Genomic DNA, 23,394 nt, shown 5'->3' with positions numbered 1-23,394 from the left:
CTCATTTTGTCTTTTATTGGCGTACTTACCACACTTCAAGCTATCAGTATTTTTATGCACAGAATTCAAAGATTTATTTGTAGGTATTAATACCAACTATCATTCACAGTCCACTGCCCTGACTTTTGATTCTGTCACATGTTTAACATGAAAAAAGCATTTCTTGTCATTTAGCCTAACGTGATTAAATCTTATATCTCAAAAGGTGTTAATTTTTATTTTATGAACCAATTATAATATTCAGGGTGTCTAGGCTCTTGAATTTTCTATTAGTATCTCTATCCACATCTCTCTATATTGTCAAATTTAGAGAAAACACTTATGTTTGAAGTTTAGTAAATTGCTATAGTGAGGTCCACGTTAAAATGGCGGTGTTTGATTAACAATGGTATTACTATCCATTTCTATCATTAAACAAAGCGGATAGCGCTTTGACAAGACAAAGGATCGGCAACGTTGTTCTATCTTCCTCCACTACCTCTATAGCGTGGACGTCAACATAATATTGAGGGGCTATGATACCTTGAATCTCTTATCCCCAGTTTACATACTATGACGTCATCGCTAGTAGTTTCAAATTCTAACAGAGGAATATAGAATGCGCTACTGTCGTTTTTAGTTTGGTTTCTGTGTGTGTCTGTGTTTCGTGTGTGAGCTGTGAGTGCGTGTGCTGTTTTTCTATTCTTTCATAAATTATTTTGCTGTGTGAATAATTTCACCGGTTAATTGGCTTTTCTTTAAAAACAATTAATAATGGGACTTCTTCATGGACTTACAAGTTTGAAGTTTACCGTATTTCTTCATATCTGCGTAAGTAACTAGTCATAATTCAAGATAACGTACACATTCAAGTAAACCAAAATGCAGCAGAGTGTCATCCACCTGTCTTATTTCCAATTTTATTTATTTATAAACTTAATTTGGAATGTAAATTTCTGTTTCTATCAGATATTTCTCTCAAACCAATCTATAACTCTCAAAAAATAGCACTTATTGTCGGGAGTAGACTAACTGATAAGAATTTAAAAAATTTACTGTTAGATTTGCTGATGTAGGCAATTGCATTTCTATGTTATCGACATCGGAATTCACTTTCTCTTTAATTTATAAATATTGCTCTTGCTTCAGTTACGTCTCATTTCATAAATTTAATTAGGCTATATATTCTGACAATTACTAGTACTTCTATGTTGGTAAAATAAAACTTGTGTGAGGTTATGTTGTACCTATTAGCCTCTACGATTTCAATACAAACCACGGATTAAATTTTAATTCTTCATGTACAAATAAAGTTTCCAAGAAAAATGTAATTTGTTTCTACTCTCCTAAGAAAGGTTAGAAAATATTAACATGTTGTCTTTATTGAAAAACAGTTGACCAAATTGATTAGCTAATAATACTTTCATAAAATTCATTCATAAGTTGAAGACTAGACAGCAGTGTCTATGGCATGTTTACTACAGTATTGTGATTTGTTGTAATACTTAGGTAGGCTATTTTCATAAGGAAAATATAGCACAAGAACATCCCATGGTATAGGGCGTTAAAGTTTCGATTTTCAATGCTAACTAAAGCTGATAGCCTAGCCTAGTACTTGTTTTTGGTGCAGCTATGTGACGCTGGTAGTCTCCCACACTTAACCGTTTTTACACTCATCCCAACAAAATACTAATAATAGTAATCATCTTTAGCTAACAAAAAAATCGGCTTGAAATTTGGAACATAAACTACCTATACCATGGGATATCTTCTTATGCTAACTTTTCTCTATGGTACGATAATATTGCAGGTATATGGGTCGCTTTAGGAAATAACAATATATTTTAAGATTTATAGATGAGCATATTAAAATGTATTCTGTAACTCTAGAAATAGGCCTATCAATTTCACAAAACAAATTAACAATAAAAATCAGCAATAACAAATTATGTTTGTTCTATTCTTTTACAGATTTCATTCAGCTGTTATAGGCCCACGGATAGTGGTGCTGTATCCCTCACGCAATCCACCATCGACACTACACTTGGTGAGTTAATTATAGGCTATACTATTTCAAAGAGTAAATAAAGTAAAAGAAGCTACTACTACATTATATCGCCTTACTGAATAAATATCACTCAGTATGGGTCACTGAAGGTTATATTTACGCCTACTATCACTTTAGAGAAAAGATAGGTAGCATAAGAAGATATACCTTGATTTAGATCGTTTATGTTCCAATTTTCACTGTTAACTGTAAAGCCGATAGTCCTAGTAGATTTTTATCGTGAAGCTGGTAGTCTCTCATACTGTGCCGTTTTTACTCTCTCACCCGGCCAAAGCAGTAGTAATAGACAGTAGTCGACAGTAAGCGGCTTGAGTTAACAAAAAAACCGGCTTGAATTTTACGCCGATTTTTAGCTAGTTCAAGCCGATTACTGTCGACTACTGTCTATTATTACTTTTTTGTTTGGGTGAGAGTGTGAGAACGGGACAGTATGAGAGACTACCAGTATAGCATAGATTTACTAAAAAGGACTACATGGTCTATCGGCTTGAGTTGACATTGAAAAATGAAACATAAACACCCTATACCATGGGATACCTTCTCAAGCTATCTTTTCTCCATGATATCATCTTCAGAACTACCCAGAAATATATTGCCTTGAGTAAGTGAAAAATATATTTATGTTAATCTAGATTAAAGATAATCTATTTCAAAGAAAAACTGATGTATTTTGATGTATGATATATATTATAAAAAACTACTTTTTTGGACATGGTATTCACTATCAAAATTTGGGAGTGGAATAGTTTTGGACCTGTTATTCATTCTCAGTCATATTTATATTCATTCTATTTTTTATTCATTCACACAATAAGTACATCATAAAAGTAATAGGGAGAGAAAAAATAAGGTAACCTTGTGATTAAATGATTCGTTTATGTATCTACGAATAAATAAATAAAAACGAGTTGTGTCGGTGTTTAAACATAGTGGAGCGGCGAAGGTAGAGGGTAGCGGAGAAGGAAGCTGAGAGTTGTGAAATGTATCACTGTGTTCAGACTTTTATCATCCATTAACAGAATTGTATATTTGTTATTAGATTAAAAAACATATTTCTGATTTTTAGAACTCGTGGCTGGAGCTCTTAATAAGGCTTCTTTCTCCAGTCACGCCAAAAACTATTGTAATTTAATTATTATTTTATTTGTAAAAATATTTCTTGTATTTGGCAATAAATTTATTATTTATCAAGCTAAATTCCCATATCAGTTAACAACGTGTCCGGTACAGTGAAAATATAATCCCCATGAATTTTAATGGGACTATTTATACTCGCTCGGCCGGGCTAAGTGGAAACAGTCCCATTGAAACTTGAGAGAATTATATTCTCACTGTATCTGTCACTTTAATGTCACAGATATGTAGGAATCCAACTATATTAATAAAAATATTTGCCTATAATGTTCCACGCTATAATGGCAGTGTTTAATTAGGAATGGTATTGCTATCCTTGTCTATCATTCAACAAAGCGGATAGTGCTATCTCTCGCTCTGCTCTGTAGTCAGATCGTCTTTTAACAATGTAGAATTGATAATTAATAAAATATTTCATCTTAATTATGAAAATACATTATGAAATTATTGAAAAATATAATTTTATGGTTAATAGAATATGATTAATTATTTTAAACGAGAATGAAGAGTTAATCTTATAAACCTGTATCAGCAATTTTCTATGGAAGGCATTGACAAGACAGAGGTTCGGCAACGTTGTTCCCACTGTCATTATAACGTGGACCTCACTATAATAGGACAATAATTTTGTCTTCCACGTTTACCGTAGTCATTAGGCCGGCCCATTATCTGCCTAATTATAATACCATATTTCTTATCGCACTTATTATAATACACGGTTTTAAGCGCATGAAGTACCTACACAGATAATATAGCTGTAGCGCGGTTCACTCAAAACTGTCATAATTGGTTGAACGAAAAGCATTGACGGGATTCATGGTGAATGATGACACTGTAAATTAAATATCACTATGCTTCTTGCTGGTCTAAAGGAAAGTAGTTTCAATAAGTTTGGTAGGATGTATTTGAATTTAATTTTAATGATAAACAAATTCTTCACAATAAATTAGTTGAAAGTAATAATAATAATTATTATTATTATAGTTGAAAGTTTATCATTCGAGAAGTATAAACTAAGCATTCATTAATAGTAGCCCAACAGTAGTGCAGTGAAGATTTTATTTCGGCTTCTCCACAGTCACTACACTACATTGACAACCTCGACATCAAAATCTAATATATTTACAGTATTCTATTAACTTGACAACGATCTCATGACCAGATTTTTCTCTATGTATTTGTGTGTACCTATAATATGCCATACGCTAATAATAATAATAATAATAATAATAATAATAATAATAATAGTACAGTGAAAATTCAAAACTCTAGTGAATTGCCTTTGGTAGTTAGTCTTCTACATTAAGGTCCGGTTTTTAAAGTTGATAAAGTTTCAATTTTTAAAAACTCAGTCGTATTGTCCAATCACTTAACTTAAGACACTTATTAAATCTAATGTATCATTAGATCTCTATTGAATCTGTATATTCAAATGTACATTATGATGCTTTACTAAAGGTGTATTTGAAGGTGAGATGTGGCAGGTGTTGCCATGAAACCTGGTTCTGTAATTAATTAAATTTTTTTTTAACAAATATAGTGGTTTCAACATCATTGTCTTATTCTTTCTATTAATAAGATTCTCGTTGGTAGAAATAGAATAAAAATCCAAAGAAACTAAACAAATATGACCAAATTTAAAAATACAATACGATAGGCCTACACTGTTTACCCTACTGCTAAACTTTAATTTTGTGAAGTGAAAAACTACAAGACTTGGCCTATTTCGGACTATGTGTAGCCTTATCTATATTTGGGAGAGGAATAGCATAAGGTTACTTTATTTTTTCTCTCCCTATTATTTTGATGATGTACTTAATGTATCAATTAGTAAAAAATAAATAGAAATTAATTCGCATTTGTCAAATAGTAAGTTGTATTATGTGTGTTTCAGCCACTAGCGAGCTAGTAGTCATAAATTTCTACGCAGAATGGTGTCGATTCAGCAACATTTTGGCGCCGATTTTCGATGAAGCCGCTACAAAAGTGGCAGCTGAATTTCCTCAGCAGCAGGTGGTCATGGGAAAAGTCGACTGTGATAAAGAGAGTGAGTAATTATTGATTTTCTATCTCTTCTCAACTAGATAATTTCATGTCCTCAAAGAGTAGCAGATTTTTTGAAATTATTTTTCATGATCTACGATGATTTATTTTCATTAATTCCCTTTACGATGAAAATGTTTTCTTAGCATGGGTTAAAGTCGGCTGTGACAAAGAGAGTGGGTACTAAGTGCTTTCTTTCTCTTTTTATCTCGTTAGTTCTATAGTGAGGTCCACGTTATAATGGCAGTGTTTAATTAGCAATGGTATTGCTATCCTTGTCTATCATTCAACAAAGCGGTTAGCGCTATCTCTTTCTCGCTTTGCTCTGTTGCCAGATCGGCTTTTAACAATGTAGAATTCATAAATAATTGACAAAATATTTCATCTTAATTAAGAAAATTCATTATGAAATTATTGAAAATATAATTTCTTGCTTAATAATATATAATTGATTATTTTAAACGAAAATGAACAGTTAATATTACATCAATGAACCTGAATCAGCTAACGTCTATAAAAGGCATTAACAAGACAGAGTATCGGCAACGTTGTTCTGCTATCTTTCTTCACTGCCATTATTACATGGACCTCACTATAGGATTCATAGATAGTGCTACATTGTTGTTGATGGGTTTGGAAATGTTTTTATTATAAATGTAATTCAAAAATAGTTGGCTAAGTTATTTCGGTACTAATTGCTACAAAAAGTAGTAAAATAGATGCAGTCTCAAGAATCTGAGAAATGAATTATGGCTTTAAGTCAAGTGCTTAGTGCTCAGGCTTAATTTGTGAGAAGATTGCCCTTTGTGAATAAAAATGCGCACTTATCACTGAATTTAATGCTGATAAGAAATTCTAAAGCTTAGCGAATTCACGGTTTGTTGAATTGGTTGATAAGTTTCTGATTAGAACTCTTATTCTCAATTTTTTATGAGATTTCATATCTTTCTTGCATTGTCTAGACTTTCCTCTTTGCTGTTTTCCTTATTCAAATATTGATTGTTTAGACTACTATTATCACGCTATTGTTGTACAAGAAAACTGGTTATCATGTAAAAAATATATAGATAATATTGTCAAGGACTTGTGTTTATATTCTATTTGAAAGCTAGGTACTATAAAAAACTAAAGTATATAGGTTCAATATAAATTATTGAAGTTTTTTATTTCTAATTCAAATTTATTGTTGTAATACTAATAGACCCACTAATAGATTTAATACTAAGATATACTAGATAAAATATTTTACTATGGATAATGGGATGAATTCACGTAAACCGGTTGAGTCAATGAAAGGGCACTATAGTGAGGTCCACGTTATAATGGCAGTATTTGATTAACATTGGTGTTGCTATCCTTGTCTATCATTCGACAAAGCAGATAGCGCTATTGGTTTCTAGCTCCGCAACGATGCCAGATCGGTTTTTAACAATGTAGAAATATAATCAACAAAATATCTAATCTCATTTATGAAAAAGTATTTTTTAATCATTGAAAATATTTTTTGACAAATTAAAAATTATTGATTATTATAAACTAGAATGAACGGTTAATGCAAGCAGATATTTTGGTGGAAGCAGATAGACCGGTATCACAATACCATTGTTAATCAAATACTGCCATTATAACGTGAACCTCACTGTAGTGCATGTTTTTTCTTCCCAATATTGTAATGTTTTCACCTTATGAATTTAAATAATTAAATACCACTAATTGTATTGACAACATCAACGTCTTTTTCTTTCAGTTATGGAGAAATACCACACCATCTATTACCTTACTATCAAATAATTCCAATATGAATATTGTGCATACAGTTGCTTCATGTAACTACAATTCCACAATATTCGTAATTAGAGGTAGTAGGGTAGGTGAATGATAATGAATTAACATGATCTTGAAGTGAGAAATTGATTTCTTTTGGTTTTGTGGACAGATTCCATAGCAACTAGATTTCACATCACCAAGTATCCGACTCTGTAGGTGATTGAGAACTTATAAACTTGATCTTGAAGTGAGAAATTAATTCGTTCTGTTTTTGTGGACAGATTCCATAGCAACTAGATTTCACATCACCAAGTACCCGACTCTGAAGGTGATTCAGAACGGGCAGCCGGCAAAACGGGAGTACAGGGGTCAGCGATCTGTGGACGCGTTCTACAATTTCGTCAAAAAACAACTGGAAGACCCGATCAAGGAGTTCAAGGAGCTGAACGAGCTTAAGAATCTTGATGTGAGTAAACTATTTTAAGCTAAATTGATCATCTGTTCCGTTGTTCAGTGTATTTTTTCTCTGATTTGGTGCGACAGCATTAGGACCAAGCCATACAAAGCGTTTTTAAGGAGGGCAGGAAGCTCTCTGATTGGCTGATTATCTTCGAACGTCAATCAGTGAGCTTCCTAATCTGCCGATTCGGCCAAAAACCCTCAACAATTGAGGGTCCTGCCGGAACCGTAGGTTTTTTAGCGGGTCTCCAGTTACAGGAATGCTAGTTACGGAAATGAAATGAACTTACACAAAATAATATGGCCCTACAAAGATTTAAGTTTCAGGTAAAAGGAAACAAATACAAAGTATGAAAAGAAAATAGGAAATTAGAGATCAAACTTTGCAAAAGAAATTAATCAAAAAGGGAGAAAATCCAATTAGAAAGGAAATAGAATAAAGGGAAAAGGAAAACTGTTACATACTATCAACAATTTATTTTTTATTGTTGAGGCAGACGACGATAAATAAAAATCTGGTTTGGCGCACTCACACAACTTTCCTTGTCGTTATGAAAATTGATCACCTGACGCCAGTGTTCACGCGCATCTCAGGTCTACTATTCAAAGATTTGAGCCAGCTGGTGACAGGACAGTAACGCTGGAGACACACGATGTCTGCTATCTCTTCATAGTGAATGATTTAATAGAATCATCATTTGCAAACAGTTAGCAATTGAATAATCACATTTTCTCGAATTTCGAGCTTATTTCCAATTTAAGGTGAAAATGTTACTGAACATTAATTGTAGAGATTTTCATGCTCAATCTTTACCACTTGAAATGTTTTGTTTAAATTGTATCTGAAGCCTGATAATTGGTAATCTAAAATCAAACTTTGCATAGATGGGGCGGAGCTCCTGAAATTTTTACAGATATGGGACTTGTGACAGTTGATAAAGCTTATCAATGACAATCTTAGGTATAAATTTGATCAAAATCGTTGGAGCCGTTTTCGAGAAAATCGCGAAAAACCCTGTTTTCGACAACATTTTCGCCATTTTAGCTGCCATCCGTTAATTGGGAGATGAGATATCGTGTACACAGACATACATACACTCATACACACACACACACGTACAGACCAATACCCATAAACCACTTTTATGGACTCAGGGGACCTTGAAACGTATAAAAATTTACATATTGGGGTACCTTATTTTTTTCGGAAAGCAATACTTTCCTTTCCAATGGTAATAGGGCAAGGAAAGTAAAAAAATTGAAACTTCAACTAGCAAAAATTGAAAAATCACTGATTTTTTTATTAGGTAGGTACAGATAGTTACATTATTTGTAACAGGCTTTTTGGAATATGTTACTTGAAAGAATAGGTAATAAGAATAGAAAACTGCCAGCTTTTGATGCTTCATGATGACAGGTTATAGACAGGTAGCTTCATAGCTCTAATGCTGATGATAGCTTATTACCGCACTTCAAAGTCAGGCAGCTTTCATCATACAATTGATGTCTGGCGTAATGTTTACTATCATTGTTTCAATAATTTTATTGTGCATTCACTCTCCATTCAATGACTTTGGATAATAATTCATCAAAGAAATGTTTGCTCATGTGTTGTATGTAATAGGATTCACTTTAAAATGTCAGTATTCCTTGTGAATAACTCCAATCCTTCCCATTTAACCAATGGTGACACAGTTTGAAGTAAATCTCATGGTATATAGTGAGGTCCACGTTATAATGGACCTTCTTTTCTCCTTTTCTTCCTTCTCCTTCTTCTCTTCCTCCTGCTTCTCATTCCCACCTCTTCTGTCTCACAACTAACTCCTCATCCTCTTTCAATACTTCGACGAATACTTCTATAGTGAGGTCCACGTTATAATGGCAGTGTTTGATTAGCAATGGTATTGCTATCCTTGTCTATCATTCAACAAATCGGATAGAGCTATCTCTCTCTCGCTATGTTCTGTTGCCAGATCGTCTTTTAACAATGTAGAATTGATAATTAACAAAATATCTCATCTTAATTATGAAATTTCATTATGAAATTATTGAAAAATATAATATTTCTTGCATAATAAAATATAATTTATTATTTTAAACTAGAATGAACAGTTAATATTACATCAATAAACCTGTTTCAGCTACCGTCTATAGAAGGCATTGACAAGACAGAGGATCGGCAACGTTATTCTCCTATCTTTCTCCACTGCCATTATAACGTGGACCTCACTATAGTAACATTCTGATTCGTATTATTTGGTGCAACTATTATTTTTTCCATCGTATTACTAATTTCAGGCCTGTTGGATAAAAATTATTTAACTGCATTAGTTATTAGTGCATAATTAATCCTGCATTCAGTGAATTTCATTTGTGGCTGTCATATGCACTATAGTGAGAGGTCCACGTTATAATGGCAGTATTTGATTAACCTTCCGGTAGTCGCGCCCTACTCAATCACACGAGCAGTCGCGTGTTGTATTTTGTACAACATCTAATTTACCAAGTGTTACGTACTCTGTTTACTGTCAAAACATATTAATTATTGTATAATTACTTTTTCCTAAAGATATCCTGAAAAGTGGCAATTTCTGCACTGATTGCAGGCCGCAAAGAATCACTTTTCCGCTCTAGTGCGCAAAGTAATACTTTGCGTACTCCAGATTTGCAACATGGCAACGCAAAATAGTTAGTAGGTTATATGGAGCACCAGTGCAGGAAAATCAAAATTAAGTTGGTAACTGCACTGACTGTGGTACACGTTATAATAATATGAGGCAGTGGACAACAGTGGATGAAAGCGACAGCACAGTGCCACATGAGTGACAGCCGCCTTCATTCATTTACTACTAAATTATTCAATTTTAAATAAATTAAGGTTTTTATTAATAATAAAATTACACAGAAAAACATTTGATGGATTTCAGGGAATTTTACCCATAATTACCCGCTTTTCATATTCAATGGTAACTGTAGGAAAAATGTAATGTGAAATACGTGCGCAAAGTTCCTCTGCTGCCCCTCTATTCGCCTACGGCTCGGGCGTAAACGTTTCTTTCGGTGCAGCAAACTGTCACTTTGCGCACTAGTTGCACAAATAACTATTTCCATCTTCTTGGATTATTTCACGCCCATGAACATTTGGATGATCACCATTTCATAGCCCAATAATGTACATCAAACAAAGCCATCAATTCTGTGTTATTGGTTCGTTTACAGTCCCCGTATACAGTCTTTCCCTATCTTATGCACTGTCGCGACTAAATGGCACCTAAAGACTGAACCATTGCTCGGTTGATACTGCAACTCAGTGGAGTGATGGGGGAAAGTTTTGGAATGCATAGATGTGACTCATTCACTGACACCAACCCATTCAATAGTTTTGTGCAGCAAAAAAAAACTGACACTGTTGTACTTTTTACAACAGCGCGACCGCCGGAAGGTTAACATTGGTGTTGCTATCCTTTGATTATCATTCGACAAAGCAGATAGTGCTATCCTTTTCTTCCTCTTAGTTTTTTAGAGATATATTTAATTAACAACATATTCAATTAGCTATTCTTCTAGAATTAATTTAATATTTCTGGATTATTAATTTTATTCCATTTGTTTTTGGGCTTGCTTTTGTAGCATTCTATGTAAATAAATGAAAGTAATTAAATAACATTTATAATGGCCGAATGAATTTAAGGCCTAGTGAAGTGATTTGATCTTTATGTAGCTATGATTATTGTATTATTTTATGCATACTGTTTACTGTAAATTGTAATACTAATGATGATATTTTGTTGTTTCAGACAAAGAAGAGGATAATTATTGGGTTTTTCGACCACAAAGACTGTCCCGAGTATAATACATTCAGACGGGTGGCCACAACACTCAAGGATGATTGCCAGTTCCATGTAGGATTTGGGTGAGTTCCATGTTATGCACTATGATCAAAGTTTCAGAAAATAATAATAATAATACTGAGGGTGATGCCAACATAAGCTCTTAGGCTTGTGCGTGGTTAATGAGAGAGAGAGAGAGAGATAATGATGAGAGATGACTACGTTTTAGGTAGTCGGGACCGACGGCTTATCGTCTCCTCCGAAAGTTAACTACTTTGATAATTCTAATTATTCAACTCTAATTAGTGTGATGTTTCTAAGATCAACAATTCATGCGCCATAACAAGCTCTAGAGGAACTAACGTAAACAATAATTTATTGCTGCCTCTGCTGAATATGAAAGTGCTGAAAACTGCCAATCGTAGGGCTTCACCCATAATGGTGTAACAACTGAAACTATAGTCTATGCAAACCTTAGATTGCAGATGCTCTAAGTAATGATCTTATGATTGGAATGTGACCTAGCTTTCCGTAGTTTCATTCAGTTCAGTTGTTTATAATAAGGTCTGTTTCTCTCTCCATTGTAATATATGTTTATCATATAGTTGTTCAAACGTATAGTGTGTCCACGTTATAATGGCAGTGCTTGATAAGCAATTGTATTGCTTTCCTTGTCTATCATTCAACAAAACGGATAGTGCTATCTTTCGCTTTGCTCTGTTGCCAGATCGTATTTTAACATTGTAGAATTAATAACTAATTAACAAAATATTTCATCTTAATTATTAAATTATTGAAAAATATAATTTTTTGCTTAATAAAATTAAACGAGAATGAACAGCTAATATTACATTAATAAACCTTTATTTGCTACCGTCAATAGAAGGCATTGACAAGACAGAGGTTCGGCAATGTTGTACCCCTATCTTTCTCCACTGCCATTATAACGTGGACCTCACTATAGCGCACAAGTTTTTCTTTGCCGTTAGTGCCATATTGAAATTCATAATAATTATTGTATGAATTTGTAATTACATAGGCAAATAAATGAGTTATAGACTTATAAAATCCGACGATTCTTTTGTAGTAACACTGTATCGATTGTATGATATTTTCATGTGATTCCTGGAGTGTAGTATAGCAGATCCTCCCTCCCAACCAATTGATTAGTTATGCCGGGTGATTTAAAACGGACTTTACAACTTTGAAATTTCATATAAATGTTATTAAACAAGGTATAGAGCTGTTTCTGGTGTTGTTTTAAAGGAAAACACTCCAAGTTTTGACTTGCGTAGTCCGCTAGTACCTGGTCGCGCCGCACAAGCGCTAGCGGATGCTACGTCAAAGATGGCTGCCTTCACTTGACCCGAGCGTGCTAGCTGTGTGTTTTGGTTTGAAGGATCGAAGTCTGCGACAACAGTTCAGCGTAATTTTCGAACCGAGTACATTAAAGATACTCCTAGTCGGCCTACAATTTATGATTGGGATAAATGTTTTGTAGAAACAGGTTGTTCAGTGAAACATACAAAATCTTCAGGTCGTCCAAGCACATTTGACGAAGTCGTTGAGACAAAGTTTTGTCAAGAGCCCTACGAAATCGACCCGGCGTGCATCTCGAGAGCTTCAAGTCCCATAATCGACAGTTTGGTTTCATAAAAGATATGGTGTACGTACCTCTTGTTTGCCAGTCCTCGACCTAAACTTAGAGCAAGGATTTGCGCTGCTGTTGAGAAAGTTTAACCTGAAATGCTAGTGCAAGTCTGGGAAGAAATCAACTATCGATGGGATGTCTGCAGGATAACCAACGGAAGTCACATAGAACATTTTCAGTTCAAGGTAAAAAAACTTGAAGTGTTTTCCTTTAAAACAACACCAGAAACAGCTCTGTACCTTGTTTAATAAGATTTATATGAAATTTCAAAGTTGTAAAGTCTTTTTTGAATCATCCGGAATAATTATTCTTCAATTCAATTTATTTTTCCTTCTAAATACAATTTAAAGCAGTAACATAGAATCTTGAGCAATAAGTGTATAAAATTCAAGAATCAATACAATATACTTAATTTCATCTTGAAATCAGATAGGAAATAACTTACTTAGGCAAGAAAGGCCTGTGCGTAAGCTCATATTCTATGATATAATGTGTTAAACAAATACAAGACTTAAAATCAGATAGGAAATAACTTACATAGGCAAGAAAGGCCTGTGCGTAAGCTTATATTCTATGATATAATGTGTTAAACAAATACAAATACAAGACTTAAAATCAGATAGGAAATAACTTACATAGGCAAGAAAGGCCTGTGCGTAAGCTTATATTCTATGATATAATGTGTTAAACAAATACAAATACAAGACTTAAAATCAGATAGGAAATAACTTACATAGGCAAGAAAGGCCTGTGCGTAAGCTCATATTCTATGATATAATGTGTTAAACAAATACAAATACAAGACTTAAAATCAGATAGGAAATAACTTACATAGGCAAGAAAGGCCTGTGCGTAAGCTCATATTCTATGATATTATGTGTTGAACAAATACAAGACTTAACCTATTTCGGACTATGTGTAACCTTATCTAAATTTGGGTTAATTTGATAATATTTTCTGTGATCTCAGGAGCGTAGTCCAGCAAATGCACCCGCCCAACCAGCCGATTGTCGTGTTTAGACCAGACGTGGCGTTGTCGAACGAACGTGACGAGACATATAATGGCTCACTAACCAGCTACGACGAGACGAACATCTGGATGAGTGAGCGCTGCATCCCTCTGGTCAGGGAGATCACGTTTGAGAACGCCGAGGAGCTGACTGAGGAGGGCCTGCCCTTCCTCATCCTCTTCCACAAGCCCAACGACGAGGCTATCATCAAACGGTTCAAGGACATAGTGTACAACGATCTCATACAGGAGAAACGTGAGTTATTCAACTAATAATCTTTCATAATTCTGTTGTAAACTAACTTGAAACTTGAGGAGTTGAAAACTTGACAATCTAAAACCTTGACCTACTAGAAACGTGACAAACTAAAAGCTCAAGGAGTTGAAAACTTGACGATCTGTAGCCTAACCTTGACAGAATGAAAACATGATAAACTGAAAACTCCAGCAGTCGAAGTGAAACCTTGACAGACTGAAATCATGCTTGACTAAATAAAAACATGACAATATTAATACTGAAGGAGTTGAAAACTGACAAACTGGAACCTTGACCTATTAGAAACGTGACAAACTGAAAGCTCAAAGAGTTGAAAACTTAACAATCTGAAACCTTGTCAGATTGAAAACATGATGAACTGAAAGCTCCAGGAGTCGAAGTGAAACCTAGATAGACTCACATCATGACAACTGAAAGCTTGATTAACTAAAAACATGACAATCTGAATACTGAAGGAGTTGAAAACTGACAAACTGACATACTTTATAGTACCACTCTATGGCTCAACTCACACTTACGCGACTCTGGTCGAGAAGAGACTCGACTCTAGTGGAGAGCATGTGTTTCCAAATGGTGACTCTCAGACCATTCGATTCTGGTCTCCGCGCCTTCACCATTTGAAAACACATGCTCTCGACTAGAGTCGAGTCTCTTCTCGACTTGAGTCGCCTAAGTGTGAGTTGAGCCTAAAAGTACGCTTGCCAATAATTGTTTGAAATTAAGGCGTACGTTCTGCCCAACCTACTTAATTACTTTTTCATCGTATTTCTATTGGTTTTTTACTAATTTACTGTGTTTTCTTGCAGAAAACAAATTATTTGACAGCCTGGTTAATGACTTTTTTATTGTATTTCAATTGATTCTTATAGTATTTTTGGATAATTTATTGTGTTTTCCCTGCAGAATAGATAATCCTTTCGATTGCCCAGGCTGATTAATGACATTTTATCGTATCTCTGTAGTATTTTTGGTTAATTTATTTTATTAATCTTTTTAGTATTTTTGGCTAATATATTATTGTTTTTTGTTGCAGAAAACATCAACTTTTTGACAGCTGACGGCGAGCGCTTCGCTCACCCACTGCATCACCTAGGGAAAGGCCAAGATGAGTTGCCTCTGATTGCTATTGATAGTTTCCGTCACATGTACCTCTTTCCCGACATCAAGGACATGGAAACGCCCGCAAACTACTCCAGTTCATTAAGGTATGTGCGAATTGTGCTTCGGAAAAGTTTTGTTGTATATTGTAACTTAACGTGCCGGTTGCACAAAAGACGGTTAAATTCACAAAATGAATTTAATCACGATTACCGGCTTTTGTGCAACGTGCCCAAGTATTCAATTTTCATAATGACTTCTAAAGGTGCATACAGACTTCTGCGTCACGAACACACGTAATATTTTAATTTCCATCAGTAGATTTTCTGATGGACAGGTTCCGGCTACCTAAAAAGGAGTTGTTAGGTCATGTCAGAGGCATTTAAATTGATCAGGTGTGACCTAAAAACTCCAGACCTGAGCCAGCCAGGTCCCTCGATATTATTATCATCAGTAAATGCTATACTTATTACGTCTGCATCTTACTAATTTTATACAAATAAATATAAAAATAATTTCGTACTATAGATTTACAGGGTGTCTGATAAGTCACTCCCTATTTTATACAGCTATAATATCTTTATTTATGAACCAATTTTGTTAGAAACAAATTTGTTAGATAGAGCACTCCTTGAGGTTGTGTTTAACACCAATTTTCATTTGTTTCAGTTTAGAAATGCCCTCTCTCTTGACTGTGGAAGAACGAGCCGAAATAGCAGCTCGTTATGAGGTCTGGGGATCTGTGGTGCGAGTACAAAGGTGGTGGAGGGCTGAACGAGGGATCCATGCTACACTGGATGCAACAACTGTTAAAATTTCTATTCCAAATTACTAACAACAGGGAGTGTCGCAGATGCAAGACGATCAGGAAGACCATCAACGTCAAGGACAGCAGAGAATGTTGACAGAGTTCGTAAAATGTTCATGAGGAGCCCTAACAAATCACTGCATCAAGGATCTCGTGAAAGTGGTCTTTCACGTTACTCTGTTGCAACGATTCTTAACAAAGATCTCAGTTTTAAGCCATGGAAGCCACGAGATCCTTGATGCAGTGATTTCTTAGGGCTCCTCATGAACATTTTACGAACTCTGTCAACATTGTCTGCTGTCCTTAACGTTGATGGTCTTCCTGATCGTCTTCTATCTGCGACACTCCCTGTTGTTAGTAATTTGGAATAGAAATTTTCAACAGTTTTTGCATCCAGTGTTGCATGGATCCCTCGTTCAGCCCTCCACCACCTTTGTACTCGCACCACAGATCCCCAGACCTCATAACGAGCTGCTATTTTGTCTCGTTCTTCCACAGTCAAGAGACAGTTTTTTTCTAATTTATTTATACATTCATATACACAAAATTATTCCTAACTCATTGTGAATGATGGGAAAGGAACAACTTGATTTTATTATTAATTTGATTTATTTTGTGTTTGGATTTTAGGACCTGTACTCGGGCAAACTGCATCGCGAGTTCCATCACGGCCCCGATCCCAACGAGGTGTTGGCCATAGAGCACAAGCCTAGTGGAGCACCCACCACTCCACCAGAGTCCACATTTAAGAAGCTCGGCCCCTCTAAGAACCGCTACACGTTGCTCCGGGATGAGCTCTAGAACAACATCTGCAAACAGGTCGAGTGAAATGCACTCTATACTGTCAGCAAAAGCGGACATGTCATGTTTCTTTTCTCATTTTCTCGTAAAATTAATCATGGTTAAAATTTAACCGGCTGTTGTGCAACCGGGCCTTGGAATCTGAAATTGTCCATTTCGTAGAGCATTGTGGACTCTAGCTACACGATTAGACTAGAGCTAGACTAGTCTAGATTGCTCTATAGAAATAGTTGTTGCAAATTTTGGACGGGTCTTTACTTAAAGCTAGGTTCACACCAAAGTTATTAACAAAATGTTAATAACTTAATCCTTATAGATTCTATTAGATTGAACGGAACTTGACAAACACAAATGTTCAACATTTGTATGATATGTTCAATCTAATAGAATCTATAAGGATTATGTTATTAACATTTTGTTAATAACTTTGGTGTAAACGCAGCTGTAGCCACTTTGTACGGGGTGCATGATTGAAGTTATCTACTTTTTTATTGAAGCATTCAAATATATAAGTGGTGTATCTCAATAAAGTTAGATTGATAATCATTGTATTGTTTCTGAAATAATAAATTTGATTTGATACTAGAGTACTTTGTAATCTAGGCCTCTACAATTATTAAAAACGACAGAATTAACCTTCCGCCCTACTCAATCAAACGAGCAGTCGCGTGTTGTATTTTTTACAACATCCAATTTTCCACGTATTAAGTACTCTGTTTACTGTCAAAACATATTAACCACTTGTATAATCACTTTTTCCATTATCTTCTTAGATTATTTTACGTCTATGAACATTTGGATGATTACCATTTCATAGCCCGGTAGGGTACATCAAACAAAGCCATCAATTCTGTATTATTGGTTCGTTTACAGTCCCCGTATACAGTTTTTCCCTATCTTATGCAATGTCGCGACTAAATGGCACCTAAAGACTGAACCATTGCTCGGTTGATATTGCAACTCAGTGGAGTGATGGGGGGAAAGTTTTGGAATGCATAGGTGACTCATTCACTAACACCAACCCATTCAATAGTTTTGTGCAGCAAAAAAACTGACACTGTTGTACTTTTTACAACAGCGCGACTGCCGGAAGGTTAACTTAATTTAGGAATTGTAAGTAAATGGTAGAGTGAATTTGGTACAGTATTGAAATTTCAATCAAGCAAAAATTAGATGAAATAAAACATCCCATCCCACAAAACAAATCATGAATTTAAAACAAAATACAGTTATTTGTTGGTATTACATACCTTAGGCTGGGCGCACACCAGTTAGTCAAGACAAGACATGATCAGACACGTTTAGTCACAATACTTCACACAGTTGCTTATGAGGACATGTCTAACTGCAATGACTAATCAGTGTGAGTTGTGTCATAAGCAACAATGTGAAGTATTGTGACTGAACGTGTCTGATCATGCCTTGTCTTGTCTTGACTAACACTGGTGTGCGCCCAGCCTAACTATACTCTGTGCTTGTGTTTATGCTGAAGTTCATGCTCCAGGGTTTCTATCCCCAAACATTTTTCACGCAATTCATTTTTTTGTTATTACATAATTCGTGTTTATTCCAAGCCTTGGACATTTTTCTATCAAATTCCATAAAGTTTCTTTGGTAGCAGATAACTTTGAAAGTTGTTGGACATCGTTTTCTCACATTTTTCGAATTTCGTAACCGGCAATTTAACAATTTTTCTCCGATATTCTAATCCAAATTGTGATCAATTTTTTAATCATTGTTATACAAAAATCTAGTGAAACGTATTCTGTTGTATCCAAACCTATTTTCGGAAATTACTTGTGAGATATATGTATTAAATTATGTTTGCATTATGGATATTCGTATGTACGAATACAAGGTTCATAGGCTTTGTAAATTTAAATATCCTAAATCTTGAGTGATGTGTGGTACATTTGATATTAATTGAATGAATGGTTCACGTTGAACGGATTAAATTTTAGAAAATTTCTTATTGTCTTCTAGAACTATTTCTATGTTATGCTTGTACAGTCTGTGTATCATCGTATTTAATTACTATAGCAAGGGTTAAAATGCTGAATTATTCTAAAATAGGAAGTAATTTTTGCAATTTATTAGAGATGGTTGGTTATTATTAAAATGCTAATGTTGTACTTGAAAATTCGTTGTAGAAATAAAATTATGTAATTTGCACGATTTCTTATTGTTGTGATAGTTATAAAATATGAATCTATAGTTATTGGTTATTGAGTATATTAACGATTAGTTAGTTGAGCATTATGAGAGAACTATTGAGTAATGTGAAAATTATGTTACTTCAATGATAAAATCCATTCAACTATGATAAGCCACTGATAATCTCTTCTATTTGATAGAGTTAACCATTAATTCAACAAATTAATTTGTTTCCCTTATTGAGGATTAATTTAGTAATGATCCTAATAGATTCATATTCTATTTAAAACTTAATATAAAAAATATATTTAAACATATATTTAATATATTTAAAGTTTATATTACTCAAACTTAACTACCCTGAATTAAATAATTTACGATGTTACACCATTAAATGAGGTCTGATAATTACAAATTATCTTTACATTGTTTTAAATTTAAATGGTAACAAGTTGGAGAAATAAACACTCATGTACCTTAAACCTACTATGTTTATGATTTCGGTCCGGTTGCACAAAAGCCGGTAAAATTTAACCGTGATTAACTTTACGACAACCAATCAGAGAAGGTGTTTTTGAAAAGATGGCTTCTCTGATTGGGTCTCGTGGAATTAATCAAGGTTAAAATTTAAGCGGCTTTTGTGCAACCGGTACCTAGGCTTATTATCAAATTCCTTGTTTATTAGATTTTTAAATTATCAAATTTCCATTGTATTCAAAACTGTATTGATTTATCCATAATCATTTATATTCATTCTTGGCCTTCTTTATAAAGAATTTGTGACTTAGGGCCGTTTGCACAGTATCAGTTTAAACTAAATTTAATTTTAAACTGGACTGAATCCATATCAAGGCTCGCACGTTATAATGTGGTTCATTTTTAGTTTAAACTACCAGCTGATTGAATTCCGTTTAAGCGTTGACTGCGCAAAAAACGGCCCTAAACTTTTTATCTACATCAGCATGATAATAATTATTTATACCAAAGACCTTAAAGATGCATCTCTCTAAAAGGTCTTATCCTAATCTCTTTAAAAGGTCTTTGATTTATACATTTATTTCATCAGCACTGAATATGATCAAATGTAGATTTTTCTTTTCTAAATGTTTTTTGTTCTACAATTTACATTCTATTTTTTATTGTATGTACTCAATATTTTGTTGTTGAGTATTCTATGGTCTGAACAAATTATAATGCTGTGGATGATAATAAATTATTTTTTCTACGTTTGATGCTCTAAAATCAATTTTGTTATGTTGAATTTTATTGTATTAATTATTCTTCTATAAATTGTGAATTGTAGAATTTTAATTTATTCTCTGAAAATGATCATCGTTCAAGTCATCAGCATAATATTATTATAATTATTCTTCTGTGTTCAAGTCCTAAAAATTGCTGCTATGCAAAAGCGCTTCCATTTACTATGTATCAACTGTCTAGATTCACTTTGTTGATTAGGTAACATTGATGTTATATATTTATAATGAAAGCTTAGTTTAAAGTGAATCATACTTTAGTAGTTTGTAAATTACAAAAAAATATATTGTGCATAGAAACGTTAATAATTTGGGCGCTTATTAATTGATATAATAATTATGCTCCTCACATGAATTTATTATCTAGAATATCACGACAAATTTATGTTAGTATATTTTGCTCAGGATATTACCATAGAGAAACAATAACATAAGTAGATATCCCATGGTATAGGGCGTTTATGTCGCAACTTTTACTGTTATCTCAAGCCGATAGCCCACGTAGTTCTTTCCCGTGAAGCTTTATGACGCTGGTAGTCTCTCATATTGTGCCATTCATACACCCGGTCAAAACAGTAAAAATCAACAATAATCGACAGTAATTGGCTTGGGAAAACAGTAAAAGTTGCGTTATAAACTCCCTATATCATGGGATATCTACTTACGCTATTGTTTCTCTATGATATTACTATAAGATTGCATTGAATTACTGTTTCTCAAGCCACGTTTACACAAGAGTTTCAACAAAGTTTACACAAGAATTACAGTTTCAACAAAGTTTAAAAGTAGTTTTGAAAACGTTTCAGCAGTTGAAAACAAAACTGCCTTTACAGTTCCAACAAAGAATAAAAAACAGTTTAAAAAAGTTTCAACAGCTAAAAACAAATCAACACTGTTTTACAGTTTCAACAAAGAGTTGACACAAGAATTGCCGTTCCAACTAAGTTTAAAAGCAGTTTTGAAAAAGTTTCAACAGTTGAAAACAAATCAACTGTTTTTACAGTTTCATCGAAGAGTTAACACAAGAATTACAGTTTCAACAAAGAATAAAAAGCAGTTTTAAAAAAGTTTCAACAGTTGAAAACAAAAAAAAAACTGTTTTTACAGTTTCAACAAAGAGTTAACACAAGAATTTCAACAAATTTCTTGCCAAATTATTAAAAAGCACAGCAACATTCAACTTGTTTTTTTACAGAAAAAAATGTAAATTTCTTTGAAGATACTTATTTGTAAACAGACTTTTCTTGACAACTCTGGTGTAAACTTGGCTGTAGACGAAAGTTGAGTTCATTTTGAAAATAATATGATAGTTTAATTAATTCAGTTGTAGCATTGAGAAACAATAGCATAAGTAGATATCCCATGGCATAGGGCGTTTATGTCGCAACTTTTACTGTTATCTCAAGCCGATAGTCCACGTAGTTCTTTCCCGTGAAGCTTTATGACGCTGGTAGTCTCTCATATTGTGCCGTTCATACACCCGGTCAAAACAGTAAAAATCAACAATAATCGACAGTAATTGGCTTGGGATAACAGTAAAAGTTGCGACATAAACGCCCTATACCATGGGATATCTACTTACGCTATTGTTTCTCTATGGTTGTAGTTTCTATTGTTACATTTTTCATGTTTTAGGTGAATTCTCAACTTCCAGATCTTTGAAATGGTTGACAAAATTAGAGAGTTATGATTTATAAAAGATAGAATTGTAATGATGATTATTGAGAAAAAAATATAAATTTGAACCAAACGCAAAGATTAGAAGATTAAAAATCATATTTGAAATCTATTTTCTTTATGGAATCTGAACTTTTTTATTGAAATATAGTTTATAAAATAAAAAATTCGTTTGTTTTAGTTGAAAGAATGTTCTAATTATCTTTCACAAGTCACGTTTTGTTTTATATCATCACTTGAATAAATGTGCATTGTAGAATTTTAATTATTCTCTGAAAGTGATCGTCGTTTAAGTCATCAGCATAATATTATTTGTAAAAAGTTGAATTTATGCATTATATTGATTAATGTAAATATTATAGAAAATGTCGTATTAATAAACACGTTGTGAATTAATTATTGTTTTGTGAATGAAAATATCCTACACACAATTGCATGAAATTTGCAAATTTTCAAATGGTCATATCTCCTGAACGGTAAAATATTTTGCAGATCTGATTTCAGATTTTGTGTTGGAAATGTTGGAGCCAATTTGGCACCCCCAGCTACTATACAGAGTGAGCTATGAAGCTGCAAACAAAATTTGCAAATTTTCAAAAGGTCTATCTCCTGAACGGTAAGTAATTTTGCAAATCTGATTCCAGATTCGTGTTCCTCGCTTCAAAGAGCATAAGTTCATAAAGTTTGAGCGATTCTTATTTTCACTAAAATTTAGAGAAATCTTATGGACTAGGTAGGTAACCATCGTGAAACACACTGGAACAAAAAGTATCTCAGATTTGGCTGAAATTTGCACCATAGATGAAGCTTGACCTGAGAAATGTCGAAACCAAATTTGGCACCCCCGGCTACTATACAGGGTGAATTATGAAGCTGCAAACATGAAATTTGCAAATTTTTAAATGGTCATATCTCCTGAACGGTAAGGAATTTTGAAAATCTGATTCCAGATTCGTGTTTCTCACATCAAAGACCATAAGATCACAAAGTTTGAGCGATTTTTATTTTTCACAATAAATTGAGAAAGTCCATGGACCATCGTGAAACACACTGAAACAAAAACAAAAGTATCTCAGATTTGGCTGAAATTTGCACCATAGATGAAGCTTGACCTGAGAAATGTCGGAGCCAAATTTGGCACACCCAGCTACTACACAGAGTGAATTATGAAGCTGCAAACATGAAATTTGCAAATTTTCAAATGTTCATATCTCCCGAGCGGTAAGGAAATTTGCAAATCTGATCCCAGATTCGTGTTCCTCGCTTCAAAGAGCATAAGTTCACAAAGTTTCAGCGATTTTTTTTTCACAAAAAAATGAAAAGTCCATACAAAGTCCATCGTGAAACACACTGAAACAAAAAGTATCTCAGATTTGGCAGAAA

At 33.9% G+C, this 23,394-nt stretch overlaps 1 protein-coding gene across 2 annotated transcripts in view; it reads left to right on the top strand.

The window, feature by feature from the left end:
- Nucleotides 1-622: 622 nt before the first annotated feature.
- The window catches only part of LOC111046565 (endoplasmic reticulum resident protein 44), a 63,216-nt gene continuing 40,444 nt past the window's right edge, over nt 623-23,394 (top strand). The window contains exons 1-8 of one of the 2 annotated variants that reach the window (XM_039436510.1): nt 623-810; nt 1,951-2,026; nt 5,076-5,228; nt 7,273-7,457; nt 11,248-11,363; nt 13,901-14,196; nt 15,251-15,426; nt 16,754-19,955. In XM_039436510.1, the coding sequence (XP_039292444.1) occupies nt 754-810; nt 1,951-2,026; nt 5,076-5,228; nt 7,273-7,457; nt 11,248-11,363; nt 13,901-14,196; nt 15,251-15,426; nt 16,754-16,924 (1,230 nt within the window). In that variant the 5' untranslated portion in view covers nt 623-753 and the 3' untranslated portion in view covers nt 16,925-19,955. Of the gene's footprint in view, nt 811-1,950; nt 2,027-5,075; nt 5,229-7,272; nt 7,458-11,247; nt 11,364-13,900; nt 14,197-15,250; nt 15,427-16,753; nt 19,956-23,394 lie in introns of those variants that run through there. The other variant, XM_022332147.2, reaches the window with a different exon arrangement.

This window comes from Nilaparvata lugens, chromosome 10 (assembly GCF_014356525.2).
Source record: "Nilaparvata lugens isolate BPH chromosome 10, ASM1435652v1, whole genome shotgun sequence".
Classification (NCBI taxonomy): Eukaryota; Metazoa; Arthropoda; class Insecta; order Hemiptera; family Delphacidae; genus Nilaparvata; species Nilaparvata lugens.
This window is presented reverse-complemented; position numbering and strand designations above follow the sequence as displayed.